General features: G+C 43.2%; 1 protein-coding gene across 1 annotated transcript; it reads left to right on the forward strand.

Annotated features, from left to right (window-relative positions):
- The first annotated feature begins 2,519 nt into the window (after window positions 1-2,519).
- On the forward strand, window positions 2,520-24,103 carry CRKL (CRK like proto-oncogene, adaptor protein). The gene is made up of 3 exons (XM_084867849.1): window positions 2,520-3,365; window positions 11,303-11,768; window positions 20,659-24,103. Exons 1-3 carry the CDS (start codon window positions 3,055-3,057, stop codon window positions 20,791-20,793), a joined length of 912 nt encoding a protein of 303 aa, XP_084723975.1. The 5' UTR covers window positions 2,520-3,054; the 3' UTR covers window positions 20,794-24,103.
- Window positions 24,104-25,985: the final 1,882 nt, after the last annotated feature.

Raw genomic sequence — 25,985 nt, forward strand, 5'->3', positions numbered from 1 at the left:
ATTTTATATGTATAGAAATTAGAGTACAATGAAGAGAATTATAAGGTATGTTCTCCCTCAAGTGGAAATGTTGATCACTCATAACATGTAAGCATCATGTCTCGGTTGTTTTTAGGCAAAGACTTCTAGTTCTGGCTCTGTTACAGAATGACCATCTGCCTCCCATTATGGTACATAAGTTATATGACATAAATGGTATGGTTATTGATTAAAAATTATTTTATACTTTGAATCAAACTATTACTTAAATGGCAGGGTCTCTCGCCCTAGTCAGTTTTTCTCAATGGTTAGAGCATTGACCTGCAGACCAAAGGGTTTAATTCCTGGTCAATGGCATATATCTCAGTTACAGGCTTAATCCCTGGCCCTAGTTGGGGCATGTGCAGGAGGCAAACAGTGGATGTGTCTCTCTTACATAGATGTTTCTCTCTGTGTGTGTCTCCCCGTTCCTTCCACACTCTCTAAAAATCAATGTAAAAAATATCTTTGGGTGAGGATTAACCAAAAAAGAAAGAAAAGAATCAAATGGAGATTTTTCTCTCCACTCTCACCAACTCATTTTAAGATTCACACACTTTTTTAAAAGTAGAGTGTTTGCATATATATGTGTGTGTGTGCGTGTGTGTGTGTGTGTGTGTGTGTGTGTTTTACCGATTTCAGAGAGGAAGGGAGAGAAAGAGAAACATCAATGATGAGCCGGGACTGGTTTGGCTCAGTGGATAGAGCGTCGGCCTGCGGACTGAAAGGTCCTGATTCCGGGCAAGGGCATGTACCTTGGGTGTGGGCACATCTCCAGTAGGGGGTGTGCAAGAGGCAGCTGATTGATGATTCTCTCTCATCGATGTTTCTAACTATCTATCCCTCTCTCTTCCTCTCTGTGAAAAATCAATAAAATATATTAAAAAAAAAAAAAACATCAATGATGAGAATCATTGATCCGATGCCTCCTGCATGTCCCCTACTCGGGATCAAGTCCACAACCCAGGCATGTGTCCTTGACTGGAACGAAACCCGGGACCTTTCAGTCCGCAGGCTGATGCTCTATTCACTGAGCCAAACCAGGTAGGGCAAAATCTACACAGCTTTTAGAGTATGGAGGTAAAAGCCCAGGAAAAAGCTGAATAATAATAATCGAAAACACATAAATGATGCTCAGTATGTGCAAGGCACTATTCTAAGCACTTGACATGTATTTAGTTGTTTAATAATGCATGAAGCATGGATGGAATGATGAAGTAACTGGCCCAAGGTCACTCAGTCAATTGACTGAGCCAGCATTTGAACTCAGGCAGTCCAGCTTCAAATTCTAAGCTACTCAAATTGTACCCGAGACTTATATATTATGAAAGTATTTTGGGGATCAGTGAAAACGTGCTGATGTTGAGTCATAAAAGGCACAAGGCCTGGACCCTAGCATGGACATTATCACCCTAATATGTTCAACTTAGAGGGTAGGGGGTAGGCAAAGGGCCAAAATGAAATTCCACTGACAGAGGGATCTACGTAAGAGTTTGTACTGCCTTTGAGGATGTCCTTACTTGCCTGTCCAATTCCTGGGGTGGTATTATCAATGATCGGGCACCAGTAGCCTAGAGGTTTATTTGAGCATCATCTCAAGGCCACGAATTGTGCTAGGCCCAGAGTTCAACAGGAGAGACAAGATCCCCACTTTCTTAAAATTTACATTCTAGCCCAAATGGTGGTTGAGTGTCGACCTATGAACAGGAGGTCACAGGTCAGGGCACATGCCCCTATTTCAGACTCAATCCCCCAGTGGGGGACATGCAGGAGACAGCCAATCCATAATTCTCTCTCATCATCGATGTTTCTATCCCTCTCTCTTCCTCTCTGAAATCAATAAAAATATAAACGAGAGGGGAGTGAAAGAGTAACTCGGAGAACCAAGCTGAACCCCTGCAGTCAAGCTCTTAAGGCCACGCCCAAGATACGTCTGTATTTTATTTGCATTAATTCAGCGCCAATGATGACATTACCTCAGGCTGTACTTCCTAGACTACTTAATACTGTTCATCCAACCTTCACAACCCCACTAGTGCCTGTGGGGTTAACTGGCCAGACCGTGTCCCTTAGCCAGGGTCACCCAATCTTTATCTGTGGTCGCTTCAGCCCCCGCGGTCATCTCCACTTGAGGCTGCGCGGCCCTGTGCCCTCGGCCGGCCAGGCCAGGTCACCTCAGTGCCACGCCTCCCTGGCCCCGAAGACTCGGCGGCTCGCACGCTACGCTTTGTTCCTAAAGCAGGTTTCGAAATGCCGCTCCCTCTGGGCTCCAGCTGTTCCCCTGCCAGCTCCAGGAGACCCGGGAGTGGCAGCGCCCCCGGCGGTGTACCACGACCCAAGAAGGGAGTGCCCGCCGCCGCCGCCGCCAACTCCTCCGCCTCCTCCCGGAACGCGGGAGCCTGAGCGAGCGGCCCACGCCCCGAACGTCACCACCACGCTCCTGATTGGCTGCGCCGCGATACGTCACGGGGAGGGCTCCGGCGGCAGCTGGGAGCGGAGGCCGCGCGTGCGCACTCGGAGCGCGCTGAGCGGAGGGGGTGGTGGCTGGGAGCTTCTCCCGCGTCCGCCATTTTGTTGCTGTGGCTCTTGGGAACCGGCTAGGCAAAACCACCCCTGGAGGCGCGACGCTTCTTGGAGTTCGGTGGTTGGTGTGGCGGCTGGAGTCGGTGTAAAGCCTCGGGGCGCGTTTCAGGCCTGGAGTGAGCGGAGGAAGGCGCTCCAGGACGTGGGGCAGTCCGAGAAGCCCGGGGCGGCCTCCGCTGCGGTTCGGCTTCGCCCGCCCCGACCTCGGGCTCTGGTCCGCATTCCCGAGCCGGGCTCCTTCCGTGAGGAGGCCCCGGAGCAGGCGGGCCAAGGCGGAGGATGCTGCGGGCCCGGAGCCGAGAGGAAGGTGCTGGCTCGGTCCTCTAAGCGCGCCTCGAGGTGTGCCGAGAGGCCCTTCTTCGATCCCGAAGCCGTCTGCCGGGCCAAGGCGTCCAGAGCAGGGGAGAACAGCTGCCGCCGCCCCAACCCGGCCCAGAGCCTCGGCCCGACACCATGTCCTCCGCCAGGTTCGACTCCTCAGACCGCTCCTCCTGGTACATGGGGCCGGTGACTCGCCAGGAGGCGCAGAGCCGGCTCCAGGGCCAGCGCCACGGCATGTTCCTCGTCCGCGACTCCTCCACCTGCCCCGGGGACTATGTGTTGTCGGTGTCCGAGAACTCGCGAGTCTCCCACTACATCATCAACTCACTGCCCAACCGCCGTTTCAAGATCGGGGACCAGGAGTTTGACCACTTGCCGGCCCTGCTGGAGTTCTACAAGATTCACTACCTGGACACCACCACCCTCATCGAGCCTGCGCCCAGGTACGCGAGCGCCCGCGCTCCCCGGGCTGCGTGCAGCCCACCCGACCCCCGAGGAGGGTCGACCATGGCCGGGTTGGTGCATGGGGTTAATCCAAAAGAGCGAGTGTGTGTGTGTGTGTGCACGCGTGTGTGTTTATGATTGAACTCATTTCCCCCCCTTCTGAACCAAATTATTATTTCCAGAAGGCATTCCGAATGGAAGGCTAGTGTCAGGATCTGGGTCACTTTGGCTGAGGGGATGCGTCTTTAAACATATTAATGGCGGTTGCATAATTAGAAATTAAAATGTACGTGTTTGTTTGTTTTTATGCCATTCGTCGGGTTCCCTATTTGGTTATCATATTAAAGCAGGGTTTTTGTTATTTGGGGGGTTGGGGTTTTTTTGTTTTTGTTTTTTTAACCTTTTTTGGACCACGGACTTCTTTGAGAATCTCTAGATAGCCGTGGCATCCTCCCTCTCCCCAAAAATGCATGTACACACACGTTTGCACACCATTCAAGGTTCTCTGGATTCCCTGCAGATTTCTGAAAGCCAAGTTAAGAACTTATATCCAGCAGCCTTTGGAGCCCTCGACAAGTTAAAATGCTTTAGCATTTAGAAACAAAACCCTTTAACTGAAATATCAAAATTGTATAGTAATAGCTTGATGCCAAGTTTGAAATAGCCAGACACCTATTATATCATACATTAAATGCAAAAACTTTAAAAACTTTGGTTTCAGAGAGGTCTTTAAAAAATTTTTTTTTAAATTTCAGTAGTTTTTCTTAAAGCTGGACCGTAAATTGATTGAATTCATTTGGTTAAATTACAAGGCAAAGTAAGACTAAAATGTTTACTTATAACTGTAAGGGAAATTTTTTATTGACTTTTTTTTTATATCCTATTTGGTTTTTAAATGTACTTTTTATATCAAGGCTAATGACTTAATATCTGTTTTAGAGTTAAGAACCCTAAGTGACACTGAACATCAAACATTGCCTTTCCCAAGTAAAATACATTCTTTTTAAAATATATATATTTTTATTGATTTCAGAGAGAGAGAAACATCAATGATGAGAACCACTGATCTGCTGCCTCCTGCACGCCCCCTCCTGGCGATTGAGTTGGAAACCTTAGCATGTGTCCTGACCAGGAATCCAACCATGACCTCCTGGTTCATAGGTCGATGCTCAACCACCTACAGGGTGATTCATTCTTTTATTTGATTATTTGCCTTGGTATTTTATCAGGGGGTTTTTCTCTTTAAATTATGCCAAATTTGAAGTGAAGAAAATAAGAGATCCTGCACTGCCCAATTTTTTTCCTTAAATGTCTATTTTAAAGGGATAGGATGCTAATATAGATTTGGGGGGGGGATGAAATGCTTTTGATTTTACAGATTTGCTGACAAGGTATTGCTATGAGCTTTATACATTACAAGCTATTGTAATTAAGGAGCAGCCACTGAATGCTTAACCTGTGTTGCTTCTATGAAATAGAGATAGAGAAGAAACAAAGCCATGACAGAATAATGCCTATAAGATTACTGAACTAAATAGACTTTTTTTTTTTAATAGCAAAGGTGGAAATGATTGAAGAACAAGTACAGACTCCCATGTGGTGAGGGGGAAAGAGCCCCCTAAATGGACTAAAAAATGGGAGAAAGCGGTTATAAATCAAATATTGTATAACAAAGACCTAGACACAAAAGAATCTGATTGGTGAAACTTCAGGTCCTTGAAGATGCTAGTAATTGGACTCAATTCTGAGCACAATATAATTTCAATATAAGGAATTAGAATCTTAGAACCCATTATGATGAGATTTTGTAACATTTTAGGAAATGACTTCCCTAACTGGGGAAGGGAATTACATCATTAATTTCAGGCATTTATTAAGTCACACTATGTGCAATGCATTATGCTTACTTTGAGGTAACAGGTACTGTATAATACAGCTGTTCCAAAAAGTATGAGTAAATAAATGGCTCTATTCCCTTCAAGAGGAAGAAAAAAGAATATGCAAGCTGCATTGGCTTCCTGCTACCCACTAAAAAAACTACTACAAATTTTTCTTGTACTGTCTTCCCAAATACCAAATCTGTCTTTGATATCTGTGCTTACCGCCTCTCCTAGCCTGATGCAGCCCCGTTAGTCCTCTCAGTCACTCCCTGGGAACCTTTGTTTAGGCTGTTGGCTCTTGGTTGACTGCCTAACTCCACCCACTCCTCACCTATTGAAAGCCTACCTGTTGTTCCAGTCTTCTCACAAATAATAGGTCCTTCCCCTGACCCTCCCACTCAGTTCAGTTTTAATTGTTTCTCCTCTATGCCCTCTATCCCAAACATCATTGTAATTTAGCTTTTTATTTTCCTTGATATTTTTCATAGGCCTCTCAATGCTGGTTGAATTAGATCCTGACGGGTATACTTTGTTTTACTGAGTCTTTGGATTGCCTCTCCCAACCCTGAAATTTATGGATTTGGTTAGATGTTAGCATTAGCCTGGAGGGAAAAATAAGACAGAGAAAGACAAATATCACATGGTCTCACACGTGGAATATAATGAACAAAATAGATCCAGAGGTATGGATGCATGGAACAGAATAACAGATCTCAGTGGGGGTGAGGTGGGAGGGAATAGAAGAAATTAACCAAAGAATTTATATACGTAGTTCTTGGACACAGACAATAGCATGGGGAAGGTCTGGGAGCGGGGGGTGGACGGGTAGATAGGGAAAAAGGGAGAAAATGGGAGACACCTGTAATGATAACAAAAATAAGTAAATAAAGTTCAGTGGGTGCCAGTGGAGGAGTTTGAACCTGTGGAAATTATAAAGTGCAAAATGATGGTGATGGATGACTTATGTTGACATCAATAGACAGCCTGGTGGAAATGCCTGTTTTGGAGATAAGATTGATCCTGGTTTTGGGGGAAGGAGAAATGATAAGGAGAGGAAGAAACTATGATGGTTTGGTACATTTATGTTTATCTTATTACTATAATTGCTTTTTGTATTTGTCTGTGGTAAACTTGCCCCCAAAACGTGTCATGTCAGATGTTTTCTGTTGATTCGTTTTTGAGAATACATTTGTCAGAGCTGGAGACAATGAAACAAGAAAGGCCTTAGGATAGAACAAGCAACAGGAGAGAATCTGGGAGATGCTGTGGCTCACTTGGAAGTCAGAGCAAAGGGGCCTTGTAGACAGGTTCAAGGAGTTAGCCCAAACGAGCTGTGTCTGCCCATTGCTCCTCTGGTTGCAAATCTTTCAGGGACTCTTAGAGTTTAGGGAATGCATGCCTGAGAGGGAAGAAAGTCAGAAAGATGTGGCCGGAACCGGTTTGGCTCAGTGGGTAGAAGGTCCCGGGTTCGATTCCGGTCAAGGCATGTACCTTGGTTGCGGGCACATAACCCGGTGGGGGCTGTGCAGGAGGCAGCTGGTCGATGTTTCTCTCTCATCGATGTTTCTCACTATCCCTCTTCCTTCCTCTCTATAAAAAAATCAATAAAATATATTTTTAAAAAAGAAAGATGTGGCCGTGTTCCCGAGAGCTCCCACCAGCTTTCGTTAATTTTGAATGACCGTAAAGGGTTCTCTTTATGCATGTGGATGTAATTTTTATATTACAAATCACTTCCATTTTATTTGAATATAAACAATTTTAAGATTCTGTGCATTGCTATAGTTAGTGGTCAGGTAAGCACTACTGTGTGTGTTTTTGTATATATAATAGAGGCTATTTCCAGTTTAACAACAGAGTGTTTCAGAAAGTGTCTGAGTGGATTTTTAAAATATGAACTATATTTTCCCATGGTTTAGAAACTTGAAAGTGTGTTTTTTCTATAACTTGCTTTCCAGTTTTAGTTTATGAAGGCTAGGAGAAAAATCATGAGAAGTAAACATTTTAAAACAGGCAAGTTGACCCTTAGAGAAAATCTTGTTTTTTTACTCAACAGACTTTGCACATTGTATGTATGTGGTAATATGGAACTAACATTAAATCAATAGTCCTGTCCTGGCTGGGTAGCTCAGTTAGTTAGAGCATCATCCCAATTAGGCCAAGGTTGTGGGTTCAATCCCCCATCAGAGCACAGACAAGAAGCAACAAATGGAGCTTACTGATAATAAAGGCTATTTCCATGCTACCTAATAGCTAAAGTAGCTGTGGGAGAACTGGAAAAGGATGCGCAGCCTAACCTGGTCCAGAGGAGAACCCTCACACCTGGGAGGCAAAAAGCAAGGATTGCATGGACCAGAGGATACATACCTCCCACAGCTCCTGTTCTAAATATTTAAGGGAACTCAAATCTGGACTTTTTATAATTAATTGGGAAGAAGGATTGCCAGTAATTTTGATTAGCATAGAATGCAACACTGTGAATAATCTTTCGAGTTTCTTCTTACCGATGGTTTAAAATTTAAACCATCGGTAAGAAGAAACTCGAATTAAGATAAATCATCTGAATTAAGATGATTTAAACTTTAAATCATCTTAATTCAGATGAGACATAAGAACTATGACATGACCGGAATGGAAGGTTGCCAGTTATGTTCCCGTAGCATGTAAAATACTGACAGCCATTTGATTTGTGACATATCTCTTGTCTGAGAGACTCAAATTCAGATAATTTTTTTTTAATCTAAGAAAGAATTTTCCTTTTGATCTTAATAGTTGGACTAGATTAAAGGTCTCTTCAAGTTAAAATATTTTCGTTCTTTCTGATAAGTAAAATGAGTGCTTAATAGTGGTAGTTCAGATTATCCGAGAGTCTGCGCTAAGATCCTCATAAGTAATTTGGGATCCCAGGCATGTGGCAGCTAGTCTGGAATGATGGCTAAGAGTACAGTGGATCAGTGCTGAGGTAAAGAGTTTTGGAAGACAAATCCAGGATTTCCTTTGCTAACTGAATTAAACCAGGTTTAGGGAGTTGGAATGGCAAAGCCTTTGTGTTTTCAGAAGGAAGAAAAGGATAGAAACTGGAATGGGAAATGCTTCCCTGTGTCTTTGGCATTTTAATTTTAATTTATTTATTTATTGATTTTATTGATTTTTTACAGAGAGGAAGGGAGAGAGATAGAGAGTTAGAAATATCGATGAGAGTCATCTATCAGCTGCCTCTTGCACGCCCCCCACTGTGGATGTGCCCGCAACCAAGGTACATGCCCTTGACCGGAATCGAACCCGGGACCATTCAGTCCGCAGGCTGACGCTCTATCCACTGAGCCAAACCAGTTTCGGCAGCATTTTAATTTTATTAGGAATTTCAACATATAAGGCCTACTCTATACCAAAGCCCAATACTAGATTCAAAGCATATAATGCAAATAAACCATGATTCTAGCCTTTGAACAAATTAAAATATAATACCATGAGAGCTTAAAAGCAAGTATGATCAACTAAGGGGTTAGGGAAGACTTCAAAGAGGATTTTTTAAAAATATATTTTTTACTGAGTTGGGAGAGGAAGAGAGACAGACATTAATGTGAGAGAGAAACATCAATCTGTTAACTTCGTAAGCGTCCTGACCAGGAATCAAATCTGTAACCCTTCGGAGTGTGGGCCAATGCTCTAACAACAGCAACACCAGCCTGAGTCCTGCTATCTCTTTATTTTTTTAAAATATATTTTATTTTTTACAGAGAGGAAGGGAGAAGGATAGAGAGTTAGAAACATCAATGAGAGAGAAACATACTGGGGATGTGCCTGCAACCAAGATACATGCCCTTGACTGGAATCGAACCTGAGACCCTTCAGTCCAAAGGCCGAGACTCTATCCACTGAGCCAAACCGGTTAGGGCCTGCTATCTCTTTTTAGATGTACTGTTGATAGTAAGCAATTTGCCCCTTAGTAAGTAATAAGGCCTTTGATGTTTTAAATCAAGCTCCTAATCACCATGATATTCTGATGACTATGAACTACTAATTTACATTAAAAAGATACAAGCTTTGTCAAATCATGAAGACTGCTTTTGGGAAATAGTGTAGCAAGTATGTACCAAGGTCCATGAAAATGTTCCTGTTCTTTAATCTGGGAATCAAGGCTTTACAAAAAATCCAGCATAGGGAAAATATGGTCAAAAGAATTTATGATGTGGATGATTAAATAGGGAAAAAGAAAACTTAAATATCAGGTAAAACAGGGGTGCTTCATTGCAGCAGGCTCGTAGAATGAAATGTTATCCTGTCCTGAAAAAGACCAGTGATGTGGGGAAAACACCTGTAGTGTGATATTAGGCAGAAAAACTGCCACAGTCCTTTTTTTTTTTTTTTTTTTAAAGAAAGCCATGTAGTGGGAGGGGAGAAGAAGGGAAGGAGAACTATAGCTACATTTGAGCAGGAACTATGAGATTTTTGTTTTTCTATTTTTGCTGATTTTGTAATATGGTGACACTTTTTGTAAATCAAATTAAAAGAATGTTTTGACATAGACCATGTTGTTATGAAATAACTTCTTAGATCACTAATGGGGGAAATGAAGAAAGAGAATGGCCATGGGCTAATGGGAAACCTTAGTGGAAGCATCCTAGCATTCTCCCTCAGGGCTATTATAGAACATGGCCCTGGTGAATGGTTCTGCAAGCAAAGACATCTAAAGACGGGCAGAGTCTTTGTATGAAGTCCAGGATTTGTTACTCTGGGGTAGATTGTATGCTTCAAAAAGGTTATGGGGGCCCTGACTGGTTTGGCTCAGTGGATAGAGCATCGGCCTTCGGACTCAGGGGTCCCGGGTTCATTTCCCATCAAGGGCATGTACCTTGGTTGCCGGCCCTTACCCAGTGGGGAGTATGTTGGAGGCATCTGGTGGGGGATGTTTTTCTCTCATTCATGTTTCTGACTCTATTCCTCTGTAAAAAAAAATCAATAAAAATATATTTTTAAAAAGTTATGGGGGCAGGGTAATGGTAAAAGTTTCTTCTAAAACTTAGTGTGTTCACAACTTTTCAGAACACTTAAGTTCTTGAACCTAAGAGGGAGACCTCTGTTTTCTGTCACAGAAGGAGCATTACAAATGGGATGTTGGATAGCAGGAGACTGTGCGTGTGTTATTGTCTCTGGGAGTACATTAAGCAATGTACTAGGCTAATACACATTGAATCTGTGAGCACAACAAAGGGAGTGGTGTCTGCGGACTGACTAATGCTTAGCTGATAGCTAGCTCTTGCCCGTGAGTTATATGTTTGTTTTTTAAAAACTATTTTTATTGATTTCAGAGAGGAAGGGAGAGGGAGAGAGAGAAACATCAGTGATGAGAATCATTAACTGTCTCCTGCACGCTCCCTACTGGGGATCAAGCCCGCAACCCAGGCATGTGCCCTTGATTGGAATTGAACCTGGGATCCTTCAGTCCGCAGGCCGATGCTCTGTCCACTGAGCCAAACCAGCTAAGGCTTGCCTGTGAGCTTTGCAGTGAAAACTTTCACATGCTTTCATTTGGGTGTTCAGGTGATGATTCCTATACAAGATGTACTGTGAGGGCTTTGTAAGTTTGGAATGTAGTGCATTTTATACTGTGAGGGACAGAGAGACAGAGGTCTGTGTCATCTCTGTGGGTATCCAGGGAAGTGTGCAGGATGCATGCCATAGATTAGAACCATGAGGGAGAGTATGTGGTGGTTGTGACAAGGTCCTGAGGAAGATAGCTACTGAACTTACTCTAGGTTTTTAATAAATTCAGGCCAGGTACTATGTGTAAACAAAAGATTCCTATAAAACAGAAGTATGGGGTGTGTATGTGTATGTATGCATTTGGCATGTGATTTAAAAATGCATATTTAGGATATTGACATGTTGCAATACAAATGATAGTAAATCAGTGCAACAGAATCTTAACTACAGAGATGGAGTTAATTTAAAGAGAGAGATAATTTATTATAGAGAATGGCTTATTTAGAAGTTTGGCAAACACTGGTATAGAGTAAGATTTTTCTCTTATTAAAGTAATTTTCTTTTTCAAGGTATCCAAGCCCACCCATGGGATCTGTATCAGCACCTAACCTGCCTACAGCAGAAGAAAATGTGGAATATGTACGGACTCTCTATGATTTTCCTGGGAATGATGCTGAAGACCTGCCCTTTAAAAAAGGTGAGATCCTGGTGATAATAGAGAAGCCTGAAGAACAGTGGTGGAGTGCCCGGAACAAGGATGGCCGGATCGGGATGATTCCCGTCCCTTATGTTGAAAAGCTCGTGAGATCCTCACCACATGGAAAGCATGGAAATAGAAATTCCAACAGTTATGGGATCCCAGAACCTGCTCATGCATATGCTCAACCTCAGACCACAACTCCTCTACCTGCAGTTTCCAGTACTCCTGGGGCAGCAATCAACCCATTGCCATCCACACAGAATGGACCTGTCTTTGCAAAAGCAATCCAGAAAAGAGTTCCCTGTGCTTATGACAAGACTGCCTTGGCATTAGAGGTAAAATCTACTAAGGTTGTTTTTGGAGTTCTTTGACATTTGTATTTATCTTTCATTTTAATTTTGTTTCTGCAAAGTAATATTCATGAGAATAAGAGAACTGGGTGATCTTAGAAGACCCGCTGTGAGTAGTCCACGTGATTCTTTTGTCATTTTCTATTCCTGTTTCTTCCAAGTTCTCAACCTGTTTGCTCTATTTTCTGCTCCCAAGGACTCATAGATTTCATTTCACAGTAGTCAATTTTCTTTCCAATAAGGAAAGATGATAGTTAAGAAAGACCCATGACCTAGAGATGACATCAGTAGACAGATAGGCACATAGCCTCTTATACATTTTCCTGTTTCTGATGTGGTTAGTTGACTTGAAGAGAAATCTGAATAAATGTCTTAGAACTTCTCTTTGGTCAGGCAGAGGAATAATTTGTTTTAATGTTTTCATTTAGTTAATGATTTTAGAGAAAGAAGGAAAGGAGGGAGTGGGGAGAGAGACAGACAGACATTGAAATTTGTTGTTCTATATATTTATGCATTCATTGGTTGGTTCTTATATGTGCCTTGGCCGGGGATTGAACTTGCAACCTTGGCATAGCAGGATGGTGCTCTAACCCAGCAGTCGCCAACTGGTGGTCCGCAGACCACTGGTGGTGTGTGAGGTCCAAAAGGTTGGCAACTACTGGTTCAAGGAAACCTTTGGAGCAGCGGACGCCAACTGGTGTTCCGTGGACTACTGGTGATCTGTGAGGTCCAAAAGGTTGGTGACCACTGTTCTAACCAACTGAGCTATCCAGTCAGGGCCCAGAGTGATAATTTTTAAATGTCTCATATCTTACTTATGAGATATTTTGTAAATTATAATAGCATGAAATAGAACTTAAATATTTTTAAAAATATTTTTATTGATTTCAGAGAGGAAGAAGAGGGAGAGAGAAACAGAAACATCAGTGATGAGAAATCTGCTGCCTCCTGCATGCTCCACACTGGGGACCGAGCCTGCAACCTGGGCATGTGCCCTGACCAGGAATCAAACCATAACCTCCTGGTTCATAGGTCAATGGTCAACCATTGAGCCATACCAGTGGGGCTGAATATTCTTTCTTAATACCAAATCGCATATGTGTTAAGAGAAACAGATTGTTAGTGATTGTTCTCTGTGTATTTACCTCAGGTTCAAAGCAGGGAGATAGCCTAGGTGCATGGCAGAAGGATGAAGTAATGGAGCCTGTTGCTTCAAAAAAAAAAGCAAAACTTAACCCATAAAACATTCTAACCACAGATAAAGGTTAGCTATAATTTGTTTTGTATATATTTGGTCCTCAGTATTTTCTAGACCAGGAGTCATATCTCAGTTAACTGCACCTGAAGGTTTATTTCAAAGTCCATGGTTACTTTTCCCTCTCTTCTTGGCTGTGAGGAAGAAGTGAGGCTGTGGCAGAAGAAGCCCCATCCGCAGATAAGAGTCCTCTCTGAGTAGGCCTTCTGGTCTTCTCATCTCACACAGATCTTCCACATGCCTGGCCTAGTCTACTCCTCAGCACCCTAAAATAGCTTGTGTACTAGGCTCTTAATACCTCCTAGTTTGCACCCGGAATGGCTCAGTGGTTGAGTGTCGACCTATAAAATAGGTGGTCACGGTTCCTGGTCAGGGCACATGCCTGGGTTGTGGGCTTGGTCCCCAATATGGGGCACATAGGAGGCAGCCAGTCAATGATTCTCTCTCATTACTATGTTCCTCTCTCTCTCTCTCTCTCTCTCTCTCCCCCTCCCTCCCTGAAATAAATAAAAATATATTTTTTAAAAATACCTTCCATTTTGCATGGTGGTTTCTGCCTTCTGAAGCATTTTCACATCTGTCATTTCATCCTAGGAGTAGTAGGGAGCTAGGATTCAGAGAGTTGGTGTAACTTGGCACATTCAGGTGAGAACCTTGGGGGTAAGACTGCAATCAGAATTCTAAGAACCATAAAGGAAGTCGGGAATTGGGTTCTTACCTGAGCTAGTGTTTAAAGTCTCACTCCATTTAGGACACCTGCCTGTTGGCCTCTGGCTCTAAGGTACGTTTTAGAAACCCATATTCGGTGCATTCTTTGGAGTGTGCACAGGGGGATTGTAAAGAGGAAGAGCAGGTACTATGGGGGGGGTCACTTAGACTTGGTCAGTAGATACATAGGTAAGGGCCTTAAAAAGATCAAGAGGAGGAGATAATGTATATTTTAAGATAACACATATACTCGGCCATTACTTAGCTCTCTCAGACCCAAAGAGAACCTCCATAACTGAGCCTCCTCGTGACACTAGCCCAGCCATGTAAACCTTATCAAAGTCTCATTTTTATGCTTTATGGAGACTGAAAGTGGAACTCAAGAAATACACCTTTGCTGAAGCCGGTTTGGCTCAGTGGTAGAGTGTCAGTCTGCGGACTGAAAGGTCCCAGGTTCGATTCCGGTCAAGGGCATGTACCTTGGTTGTGGGCACATCCCCAGTAGGGGGTGTGCAAGAGGCAGCTGGTCGATGTTTCTCTCTCATCGACGTTTCTAGCTCTCTCTCTCTCCCTTCCTCTCTGTAAGAAATCAATAAAATATATTTAAGAAAAGAAAAAAAATACACCTTTGCCAAATTCTATTTAACAGTGTTTCTCATTCTGTATATTTAAATTAGACTTTCAATAGCATAAGATAATTTTTTGAATATTTCTATGAATTATGTTATCTTATAAAACTTAGTGGTGCCTATCTGGTCTTGTTAAAAACAACTCTCTTGGGACTGTTGCAATTAGGTTACCAGAAAAAAGTATTAAAATTCAAATGAGAAAAGTGAGACAAATAGGACAAAATGTACCAGTAATTGAAGCTTCCTATTCCCCTTGATAATATTACAGAGAACAATGATGGCTTAGGTGAACTTTATTTCTTGAATTATTTCACAAGTATTTTTCATAAACTCGATTTTCAAAAGAACATTTCCTGGGAGTAAGGAGATTTTTTAAAGATCTGTGTTTAGCCATTTTCCTCTCGTGTTCACTTTTTAATTTATTTTTTATTGATTTCAGAGAGGAAGGGAAAGATAGAAACATCAATGATGAGAGAGAATCATTGATCAGCTGCCTCCTGCACACCCCCAACTGGAGATCGAGCCCAGAACCCTTCAGTTTCAGGCTGATGCTCTATCCACTGAGCAAAACCAGCTAAGGCATGTTCACCTCTTTTATATACACACACACACACTTTATTAATTTTTTACAGAGAGGAAGGGAGAGGGATAGAGAGTAAAAAACATCGATGTGAGAGAAACATCGATCAGCTGCATCCTGCACACCCCCTATTGGGGATGTGCCTGCAACCAAGGTACTACATGCCCTTGACCGGAATTGAACCTGGGACCCTTCAGTCCACAGGCAGACACTCTATCCACTGAGCCAAAACAGTACAATGTTCACATCTTTTTAAGAAGCATGTTGATTCTTGGGATTTGATTTGAAAGGGAACAGTTGATACCTTTGTAAGGTGGATTGTGGTGGGTATCCCTACTCCTTGAAAACGGCTCTCCCATGCCCTTGATATAATAGGGCTGGAAAGGCTCCTGGGAAACAAATTACACCCTACAAGAGCATTCTCAGATTGAGGGAAGCAGTGTAGCCTTTTCCAAGAGTAAATCATTGGCTAGAAGATAATATTTGGAGGAAGGGTGCTTTTGTCATAAAATATCTATAGTCAAAATTATATTCTATGACATAGTAGAGAAGCAAGATGGTTAGGAAAGATCATGGACCCTCATTCAAGTCCTGGTTTTCCCTGGTGTGATCTTGGACAGGTTACTTTAATTCTTTGAGCCTAAAAGGCACCTGGACTCGAGAGTTGATGTTAGTTTGTTCATTAATCATCCATCTTGTAGGGTCCTGCTACCAAGGAGCTTAGCCTCTCCCCTCTCTCCCTCTTCCTCTCCCTCTTCCCCTTTCACTCTCTAAGCATGTCCTCGGGTGAGGATTTAAAAAAAAAAGAAGCAACCCAGATGATGCAGCTCAGCACTGGTTCGATTCCAAGTGAGGGCACATGCCTGGGTTGCGGGCTAGATCCCTAGTGGGGGTGCATGCAGCAGGCAGAATATCAGTGATGTTTTTCTGTCGTTCATATTTCTCTCTCACCCTCTCTCTAAAAATCACTAAAACCATATTTTAAAATTAATTAAAAGAAGGCAAGTTGTGATAATTTTTTTCTTATTAAAGTTGTACTAATATTTAGTCTAATGATCTAGTGATTTTTTAGCTTTCTACTGCGATGAGGTCCATTGGCCCTCCTATCTCAACTTGGAAATATTCTAAACATTCGCTCCTTCAGCAAAGGTTTGAATCTTTGAGATTTGAACCTAGCCCTGCCATGTAAGCCAGCTAGGGCGTATTGTGTGGCAGGCATTGTTACAGGAGTTTGAGTACAGCAGTGAACAAAGCAAAGGTCTCTGTTCTTGTGGAACTTCTGGGACAGTCTCATGATGTGTTTCCTCCCGTAATGGGTGACTCAGGTAGTTAAGAAATTCCTCACGTTCTTTCTCTCCCGTCAGAGAGAAACCACTACAATTCCTCTTAACTGTATTTGCCTAACTCATTTGGACTTAAATGTGTTGCCCTACGCTGTCTCTCCAGGGTGTTTTGTTGTGTTTTATTTTGTTTTGTTTTGGTCTTACACCATCTGTACACTTCTGAATCTTTTAAAATATGTTTTCTAGCATATTGACCCCCTGGACACACCCTGGAACCTCCCCCCAGGTTCATATTAACTGCAGAGTTCATAAAATCACAATCCAGATCATTGTACTAAATTCTCCTCTGCAGCCTCTCCTAATCTATGTCTCATCTAAAAAAAGACAATGAGGTTATGGTCTGGCGAGACTTATTCTTGGTTGAGCCCAGGCAGCCTTCTAAATATCCCATTAAAAATAAATAAATAAATAAGTAAATAAATACCCCATTTCCCATTCTGATCCTTGTAAACTATATTTTGCTAATTGTATCCAGAATTTTGTCCAGGTTTTATTTCAAGCTCACCTTTTACGCATTGTAGAATTTGCCATCATCCCTCTTTTAACAAAAACCAAGAGACTTGACTCTTCATAGTTCTGCCAATGTCCTGTAAAAAATTCTAGTGCCCTGGTGCATAGATTTGTGCACATTGAAAGGAAATTAATTAGAAGGTAGCCGGTGGGACGGCACTGGGTGAGATGGACTGGACACACTCTGGAGCCAACCTCCCAGGTCCTTTTCTGGTGGCGCAGTGGAGTGAGGAGGGTCCCTCCAGCAGGTGAGGTCCTTCGGCCTGGCCTGTGAGGATCAGGCCGAAACTATCTCTCTGATAGAGAGGGGTCCTGGATTGCGAGAGGAGAGGGAGGTTCTTAGGTGACGCATCCCAAGATCAGGCTCCCTCCTCTGAATCACCACTGCCAAGTCACCGCAGCTTGGTAGTTTCTGCATTGAGCATCTGTCCCTTGGTGGTCAGTGTGCATCATACTACCAATCAGATGGTTGCTTGGCCTTTTGTCTTTCTTAATTTATATATATTTTTTATTGATTTCAGAGAGGAGGGAGGGGAAAAGACAGAGGAATGTCAATGATGAGAGAGAATCATTGATTGGCTGCCTTCTGCACACCCCCATTGAGCTCAGAGCCCAGCATGTGCCCTTGACTGGAATCAAACCTACAACTCTTCAGCCTGCAAGCCAACACTCCATCCACTGAGCTAAACTGGCTAGGGTGCTTAGCCTTTTATATATAGATGTCAAGACACCACTCTTGGACTCTCTTCTTTTTTTTTTTTTTTTTTTTTTTTTTTTTTTTTAATTGATTTTGTACAGAGAGGAAGGGAGAGAGCTAGGTAGGGGTGTCGAACTCAATCAGAGAAGGGTCCAAAATCTAAAATCCAGCCTAAATCGCGGGCTGAATGGTTTACTGAACAGTCATAAACTGACAATGTCATAAACTGACAGCGGAGTGCAGTGATGACAGCGTGGTGCGGGCCACATTGCAAGGCCTGGCGGGCTGGATTTGGCCCTCGGGCCTTGTGTTTGACACATGTGAGCTAGAGAGTTAGAAACATCCGTGAGAGAGAGTCATCGATCAGCTGCCTCTTGCACAGCCCCTACTGGGGATATGCCCGCAACCAAGGTACATGCCCTTGACCGGAATCGAACCTGGGACCCTTCAGTCCCCAAGCCGACGCTCTATCCATTGAGCCAAACCGGTCTCGGCCACTCTTGGACTCTTATTCCTGCTTGCCAGTGTGTCTGGTCAATATTTAGATATATGTTCTTATTAGTAAATATTTACTGATCATCAGTAGATGAATAGATTTTAAAAACTGGTATGTTTACATAGTGGAATACTATGCAACTGTAAAAAAGAAGCATCTAGAAGCATCTCTTACCCTTGAGATGGCATGGAGAGACCTGGAGAGTATTATGATGAGTGAAATAAGCATTATTTTTGTCTTATGTTGGTGCTTAAATATTCCTTTTTTTTCTTCTTTTTTTTATGGAGTAAGATTATTAGATTGGACAGAAGTCATGATTTCAGATTTTCATCAACTTTAGCTTCCAGCTATGTTGTTTCTGTACTCTAACTCAGGGTTCTCATTCACAAGGGAGTTTTCCTTATATGCAGATCTGAAATATATCTTTTCTAGAAATGAAAATATAATCATGAAGTTTTTCTGTTTCATGGCTTCTGTACGATAGGGAAAGGAAATACAAGTTATAAAACTAAGTTCTTGGTTCACTTCAAAGAATAGAAATTTTTTCATAATTACAAAAACATTTGTGTGATTATCTTAGTTTTGGGTAAGAAAGACATTTCTCTTTCTATTATCTATAAATAAAAAATTGTGACTTGGAGAGGGTGAGCAATATGTGGATTCCAAACATTAATCTTAAAATAATCTGTATTTTAGAAGTCTTTAGCATGTCCCACTTAATTCTTATATTAATTTACTCTCACCTCCAAGTTTTTATTTTATTTTAAGGCAAAGCCAGTGAAAACATGTCTTTTCAGTTGTAATATTCTCCACTAAAATATTTTACAATTTAGTTTTTAGTGGATCTCTGAAAAATAGAACTCTCAGTTGCTAACTGCCAAATTTTAATTATTCAGCCGGTTTAAGGTGTTAAATTGAGCCTGTGACATTGACTGTAATAATTTATATACATGCAGTTAGTTGGCTTTTACATCTTGTTTTTCTCATATACTTATCTAGTACTTGACTACAAAAATCTGAATACTAAAGTACATTTTGTTTTTGTCTTAGGTCCTAGGTGCTGGTGTGTCCTATTGCCTTAGAGCTTTTCTAAAATGTTAAAATCTAATTATTAATTATCAGAATAACTTTTTACAAGCCATCCTGCAAGTGTTGAATTGGTTGTTCTCTAATTAAAGAAGTTTGAGTCAGAATTCAGACAGAAAACTTTTTTTTAAAATTGAATTCATAGTGTTATAACCAGGGAGCCTCAGGGGATAAAGTTCTTTTTTCCATTGTCATTTTGGTGGGTACTGAGAATAAGCCAGTTTCCATAAGATGAGAAGTTCCATTTGGTAATAGTGTTTTTTTCCATGGAAATGTAGTGACTTCAGTCTTATTTCTCAGAAGGTTTGGGGAATTACGAGTCGTTCTATATGGCTGGGTCCATAATCCCAGTGAACAAGTAGAATGATAAAACCAAACAATGAAGGATGGGAAGGTAGAAAACACATGGCAGCCAGTCTGCATTCCTAGGGGAAAGTTATGGTAAGACATTAAGAGCAGAGGGTGTCTTGGTGATAAAAGCCCTGGAGGAGGGGAAGCAGAGTGGTCCTAGGTGCTGGTGTGTCCTACTGCCTTTGCACTGTGCAAAGTGACAAGGACATAAGTGGCCAGCACTGAGTACTGCCTGCCTTTGTACCCCTGCTTCATGGTAGACCAGCCTGTGACCTTGAGAAGGGTTCCAGTCTCTGGATCTTTTATCCAGGCCTACCTCACAGGAGGTGTATGTTGGGGGTCAAGGGGATGTGTCTAAAGGAGCCCTGCAGGTAGAAATCCCTGAAAATGGAGCCACACACCTGACATATAGTGTCCATTGAATTAGAATTAGTATGCAGGCCTATGCTGCATACTCTGGCTCATCTTGTTTGGGCCTTTCCCTCAGCTTTTTGCAGCATGATCCCTTTTTATGTTGATACTAGAGGCCCTGTGCACAAATTCGAGCATGGGTAGAGTCCAGCCAGCCCATCCCAATTGGGACTCGGTAGAAGGGCCCACAGGCGTTGGGCTGGCCAACCCTGTCCTGTGGTCGAACTCCTAGTCAAGGGTGTAATTTGCATATTAGCCTTTTATTATATAGGATGTAGTCACATCAGGGCAAAAGTACCAAGTTTCCAAACTTGGTAGACACTGACAAAATGTTAAATTGTCTGCTTCTCAATGGCTTGTGTGGAGATACTCAGTCTCCTATGCAACTGGTGTTTCTAACCCTCCTATCTCCACCTCCATGAAGGCAGTTATTTATTTATTTATTTTTAATAAGTTTTATTGATTTTTTTACAGAGGAAGGGAGAGGGATAGAGTTAGAAACATCGATGGGAGAGAAACATTAATCAGCTGCCTTTTGCACACCTCCCACTGGGGATGTGCCCGCAACCAAGGTACATGCCCTTGACCGGAATCGAACCTGGGACCTTTCAGTCCACAGGCAGATGCTCTATCCACTGAGCCAAACCAGTTAATGCTTTCTTAAAATGGCTGATCATGTAAGTTGAGTCCTAAAAAAAAAATGTATAATTTCTTTTGGATAGGACAATGTGTGTGATTTAATGTTAACTTTCTCTTTTCTTTTTTTGCAGAGAACATGCTGACTTTGTCTTCTTTCTCCATTCTTACAGGTTGGTGATATTGTGAAAGTCACAAGGATGAACATAAATGGCCAGTGGGAAGGTGAAGTGAATGGGCGCAAAGGGCTTTTTCCTTTTACACACGTCAAAATCTTTGACCCTCAAAACCCAGATGAAAATGAGTGATTGCCATTGGCCCTGTTTTCTACTGCTTCATTATTCTGTCATACTCTCCTTTGAGAGAGATCATTCTATTTCATAGCCGAAGTCCAGCTTTCTGTAGACTGGCGGTCTCATACATGTTTGGAATGCACACAGTGGCTGCCTCGGCATTTGTATCATAGTTGTATTGTCAAAGAGTAGCCGATTTTAGAGTTTTTTGGATCATAAACTGGAAATACTGGTGGAAGCACACAAGTGGAGAGAAGTTGACGAGGGAAGGGTCCTTCTCATCACTGTCCTGTTGTACTTGTGACTGGTTCTATCATGTTCATCAGAGAAAGCTTGAGGCCATGGCAAGACATTGCACATCACTGTTCTACAAAGCAGCAGCTCAGTTGCTAACTTGTTTTTTCTTTAAAGAGCAGAGCAAGTGAACCTTAAAGAAGAGGAAATTCTGTCCTAAACTCCAATTGGCTCTTCTCTTTTTTTCTTGTGGTTTGATTTTGGAAGACTTAATTAATTAGACTTGTGTGTTCTGAACAGGTTTTTAATAGCACGTTGGATTTTTGTGATATCACAAGGAATGAGCTTCTAAACTGAAGCTACTGTAACTAAGGAAATGGAAATAACAAACCTGAAATGGAGGCCTGTATTGTCTTGGTTGGCAGTAGTTATCCTTTAGCCATATAGCAAACAACACCAAAAATATCAGCAGTTGTGGTGTGCCAAGCCGTGTGGGCAACTTCTTGGATTATATTGTCCCCAGCAGCAACAATATGGAGGGTGGTTTGGGGAAACTTTTGCCCACCTTGTTTGCCAATGACAGAAGCATATGTGGAGGGGGGCTCTTGGCCAGTTTTCTGTCCTGTGGTTCAGTGAATAAATCCCTTTAAGTTTCATGAAAAAGTGGGGTTGTTCATAGAATCATCTAATTCATTAGTGAATCTTTAAATTCTCTCTGAAGCCTAGTCCTCCCTGCCACAGCCTGGACTCACCCGGCTGCAAGAGAAAGATAGTGCTGCTCACACTGGTTCCACTGTCTGTGTGCCCGTGATGCTCTCAAGCAAAGAAAGTGCAGTCTGGAAATTGCTTAATACATTTGGTGTCTAATGTTTTATTGACTAGGGAGAACCATTAACTAATTTTACCGTTAATCATTTACCAGGTGTTTTTTTGTTTTTGTTTTTTTTTAATATGTTTTATTGATTTTCAGAGAGGACGGATGAGGGAGAGATCAATGAGAGAGAAATATCATCGATTGGCTGCCTTCCTGCACACCCCTACTGGGGTTTGAGCCACAACCTGGGCATGTGCCCTAACCGAGAATGAAACCAGTGACCTCTTGCTTCACGGGTTGATGCTCAACCACTGGACAACACCGGCTGGGCCATTTACGAGTTTGGTGTTAAAGTTTCCCTGTTAGCTGAAAGAGGCCTGTTCATGCAAGCCAACTGGTACAAACGGCTATAGCAAGCTAGAATGCTGGGACCTTTTTTGCAGTTCAGTCTGCTCTCCCTTCTAAACACTGGTGAAGACAGGCCTCAGCTCAGAATGAACATAGCAGACGTAGAGATGTAGCAGCAACCTGATGAGCAATTCTGTATCATTTAAATTTTTCTTTAAATCAGTTTTCTATCAGACAGGTAACACCATATTATTAAAGAATTTTGATAGTGTTCCTGTGTGAAAAAAATTAATGGTCATTTGGGGGGGGGGGGGGAATAACACTGACTGCCTGTCCGTAGTTATCCTGAAAGAGACAACAATCATCTCTTCCTGACCAAGTGGCGACTGTGGCTCTGAAGGTACCCGTCATTGCAGGTGCCTCTTGACAATAGTTGGCTCAGAACCCAAGAAGTACTATGCCATTTTGGAAAGCAGTTTCCTTTCAGCCACGTCTGCTGACCATATCATGACCATAGCACTTCAGAATCAGAACACTCACAGCCTAGATTTCGCTTCCTAGTAAGTCTCTCATCACTTCAGCCCACATACTTGTCTCCAGGACTGCGCTGGAGGTTTGGAGCCTCAAATTAGGTGAGCCTTGAGTCCTGAGCTCTCAAGATATGTGCCAAAAGTAGCATCTTTTCTACTTAGAACCTTACTAGTTTTTTAATCAGGCAGGGAAATTCTTTTTCACACTAAACATACAGAAACAGCGCCCTTGCCTTGGTTTCATGCCTGGGGCTCCCAGCAACTTCAGAAAATGTGGATCTTCCAGAGGAGCTGCCTTCCCTCCCGGGCACCCTTCCTTTTAGGATTGTTCATTATTGCTACTTGCTCTACTCTACTGTTTGCCATTTAAGAAAATACTGGGATGTTAAATTAACTCACCTGGGAAGTGAACAAGTTACGTACTAAAGGGCATTGACAGTTGGATTCAAAACGTATTTATCCTGGGAAGGACCTCCAACACAGGAGTCGTCTTGTCATTTCTGCATGGTGTGGCGCCATCTGACGGCCTGGTTAACGAAGAGGAGGACACTCTGGCCGCCATTGATGATTTAAAGTCGCTCAGAGGAGACGGCTTCTCTGCTCACGGTGGGAAGCTGGAAGGTGGGAAGGACAGCTGCTTCCTCCTCGGAGTTCGAGCATCCCTGGCACTGTGCTGACTTTCTTCACAGCTGTTTACAGACAAGGCGGGCCGGGACACGCGGCCACTGCTCTTGGAATGTGTGCTCAGAGGAAAATGAACATGTTATTTTTGAAAAGGGATGATGTGTTTTTGTGCCAGGCGTTTATAATTTAATCCTTTAATATTATGTTCATTAACTTCTTAAAATGAATGAATTCTTGTTTTAACACAGTACCTAAGACTAATGTTTTCTGTGGACAGCACTGAGCTCTGCCTCAAACTCCACCCTCTGGGACCGGAGGCCAATGTCCCGGTAACTGCTGACCGTGTGGACACTGAGCTGGTTGTTTATGTAGAGGAGGAGAAGGACAGTTCTCTGAGACAGGGCCGTTGTCTCTGCAGGAGGAACAGTGGCCTTGCTTCTAGACGGTCTTCACTGTGTGTTTTAAAACAACAAAAAACAACACAAAACTTTTCACCTGTAACTTAAAGATCGTAAATTTCAGGCAATAATATTTTCTGTGTAAGCTTTTAAAATTATTTTTGGGGATCATAGCTTGTTTTATTTTGTGCTATAAAATTAACAGTATTAAATGACTTATATTCTTAGAACACATCGAGTGTCTTTTCTTAACAGATTAGTGCCTTTTTATTTTTGTATTTCATTTTACGTTACTGGTCCCAGCATCAGAAGCCTTGTTTCCATGGCCTGTTTGTACATTGTCTCAATAAAACTTGCATCAGCCGGTGGTGGCAGCAGCTTCCGTGTTTCGGTGTCTCCTCAGTGCTGCCTGGAGGTCTCGGCCCCCACCAGCCTCCTGAGCAGTTCCTGGTGAAACACCAGGTGCTTCACGGAGCAGGAGTCCTGCAACCCAGCCCTGCTACCGACCACGAAATAGAATGGGATCTTACATCAGCCCCTCCCCACCGCGGCTCCTCCCTACAGAAGAACCGCGGGTGGTGCTTACCCTCGGCCTTCTGAGGATGGGGCAATAGTTGCCACACTTTTTATCACCGAGGTAGACTTGGATGTTTTCCCTACTAGGTCACCGCATCTGAAGGACTCTTAAATATTAGCTCAGCAAGAGCTAGCAAGAGTTGGATGGCTTCAAGCAGAAGTCACAGAAAATGAGGAGCCTCATCCCAGATCGAGCATGATATCCGGCTTTCTACAATCCTGTCCTGTCTGTATATGGGACTCCTAGTGAATTCTGGGGGCCTGTCAGTGGCTACTGGAGATGCTGGCAGCTCACTGATTTCCCTGACACCCCTCAGCCAGAGCCCTGTCCCCATGCCTATTTATGTGTGTATTGAGAGGTCCACATTTTGTGGTGAACCTCCGGAAGTGAGTTTCAGGAAGTGCCATATTTATATAGAACTTGGCACTTCCTAGCGATTTCAAGAATTTGAGAGAAAAGTTTGTCTTAAATGGAAATACCAAAACTGTCAAATCTTTAAAAAAAAAAAAAAAAAGTCCCGAGATAACCTTTAAATAGCACTTTTAGTGTGAAAAGGTGTTTTGGTCAGCAATCCTGGGCTGGGAACACTTGGAAACGGGTGGGGGCTGCTCTTCCCCAGAGGCAGCTGCCACAGGTCTAAGCGGCCTACACACCCCACCCTCCCCCAGGACAGGAGCGTCCCACTCTGCCAGCACTGAAGTGGGAGTGGGCACCAGAGGTGGAGGGAGGTCTAGAGCAGGTGGCCAGGTGGTGGGCCAGAAAGGACAGGCCACACCCACCCACCAGAAGGCCCTGGGGAAACTACTGAAGGCTAAGGGGTTTGGGGAAGGGGAAGCTTTCTGAGTGGGTGCCTGAGGCACCAGGAGGAGTAGATAGATGGTCGGTAACTACATAGAGGGCAAGTAAGGGCTGGCACCAAGAGAAGGAAGGACAACCCAGTGGCCAGAGTGGAGCAGTGGTTTGAGTGTCACAGTTTGATTCCTAGTCAGGGCACGTGCCAGGGTTGCCAGCTTGATCCCCAGTGTGGGGCTTGCAGGAGGCAAGTTGGTCAATGATTCTCATTGATGTTTCTATCTCCATTCCTTTCTGAAATCAATTTAAAAAATACCTTTTTTTTTTTTAAATGAGGAACCTGGGCAGGGCTGTGCCAGGCCAGTTACCAGAGGAGGGGACCCAAGCCCCAGTGTCAGCCCACCAAGGAATGGAAGTTTGCAGCCCAACTGAGCTCAACAAGACTCGAGCTTAGTCCTTGGCCCAAGTGTCTCCTGGCCCCTTAGCCTTTACAGTAGTTTCCTCTGGCCTCCCCGCTCCCTCCCAGCCCAGTGCCAATCCTAGTTGCTGGTATGCTTTATTCCTAAAGACGCGTGTAATGAAAACCCCTTTACCCAGTTCCTCCCTGGCCCATAGTAAACACTCCATGCCATGCCCCTGCCCAGAACCCAAAACTCAGGCCAGACAGGACTGACACATTCTGAATTCCCCAGAATTGGACTCTCTACCTCCTTGCCTTGGCCCACCTGTTCCTTCTGCTTGGACGCCCTTCTCTCCTTTGATGAACTCCAACTGGTCCATCTGTCCTCACCTTCTGCCACCTCCTACAAAGCCCTCCTGGCCTTGGCATCCTTCATGAGGACTGGATTTAGGACCGGCGCGCCCAGAGCCTGAGAACAGAACTGTGGGAG

Source organism: Pipistrellus hanaki (assembly GCF_964339955.1).
Source record: "Pipistrellus hanaki genome assembly, chromosome: 19".
NCBI lineage: Eukaryota > Metazoa > Chordata > Mammalia > Chiroptera > Vespertilionidae > Pipistrellus > Pipistrellus hanaki.

What these genes read in the sequence shown, in the direction of transcription:
- CRKL (XM_084867849.1), top strand. Translation starts at nt 3,055, where the DNA reads ATGTCCTCCGCCAGGTTCGACTCCTCAGACCGCTCCTCCTGGTACATG. An exon ending in CTCATCGAGCCTGCGCCCAG is followed by an intron (nt 3,366 to 11,302) that starts GTACGCGAGCGC and finishes TTCTTTTTCAAG; the next exon opens with GTATCCAAGCCCACCCATGG. An exon ending in AGACTGCCTTGGCATTAGAG is followed by an intron (nt 11,769 to 20,658) that starts GTAAAATCTACT and finishes CCATTCTTACAG; the next exon opens with GTTGGTGATATTGTGAAAGT.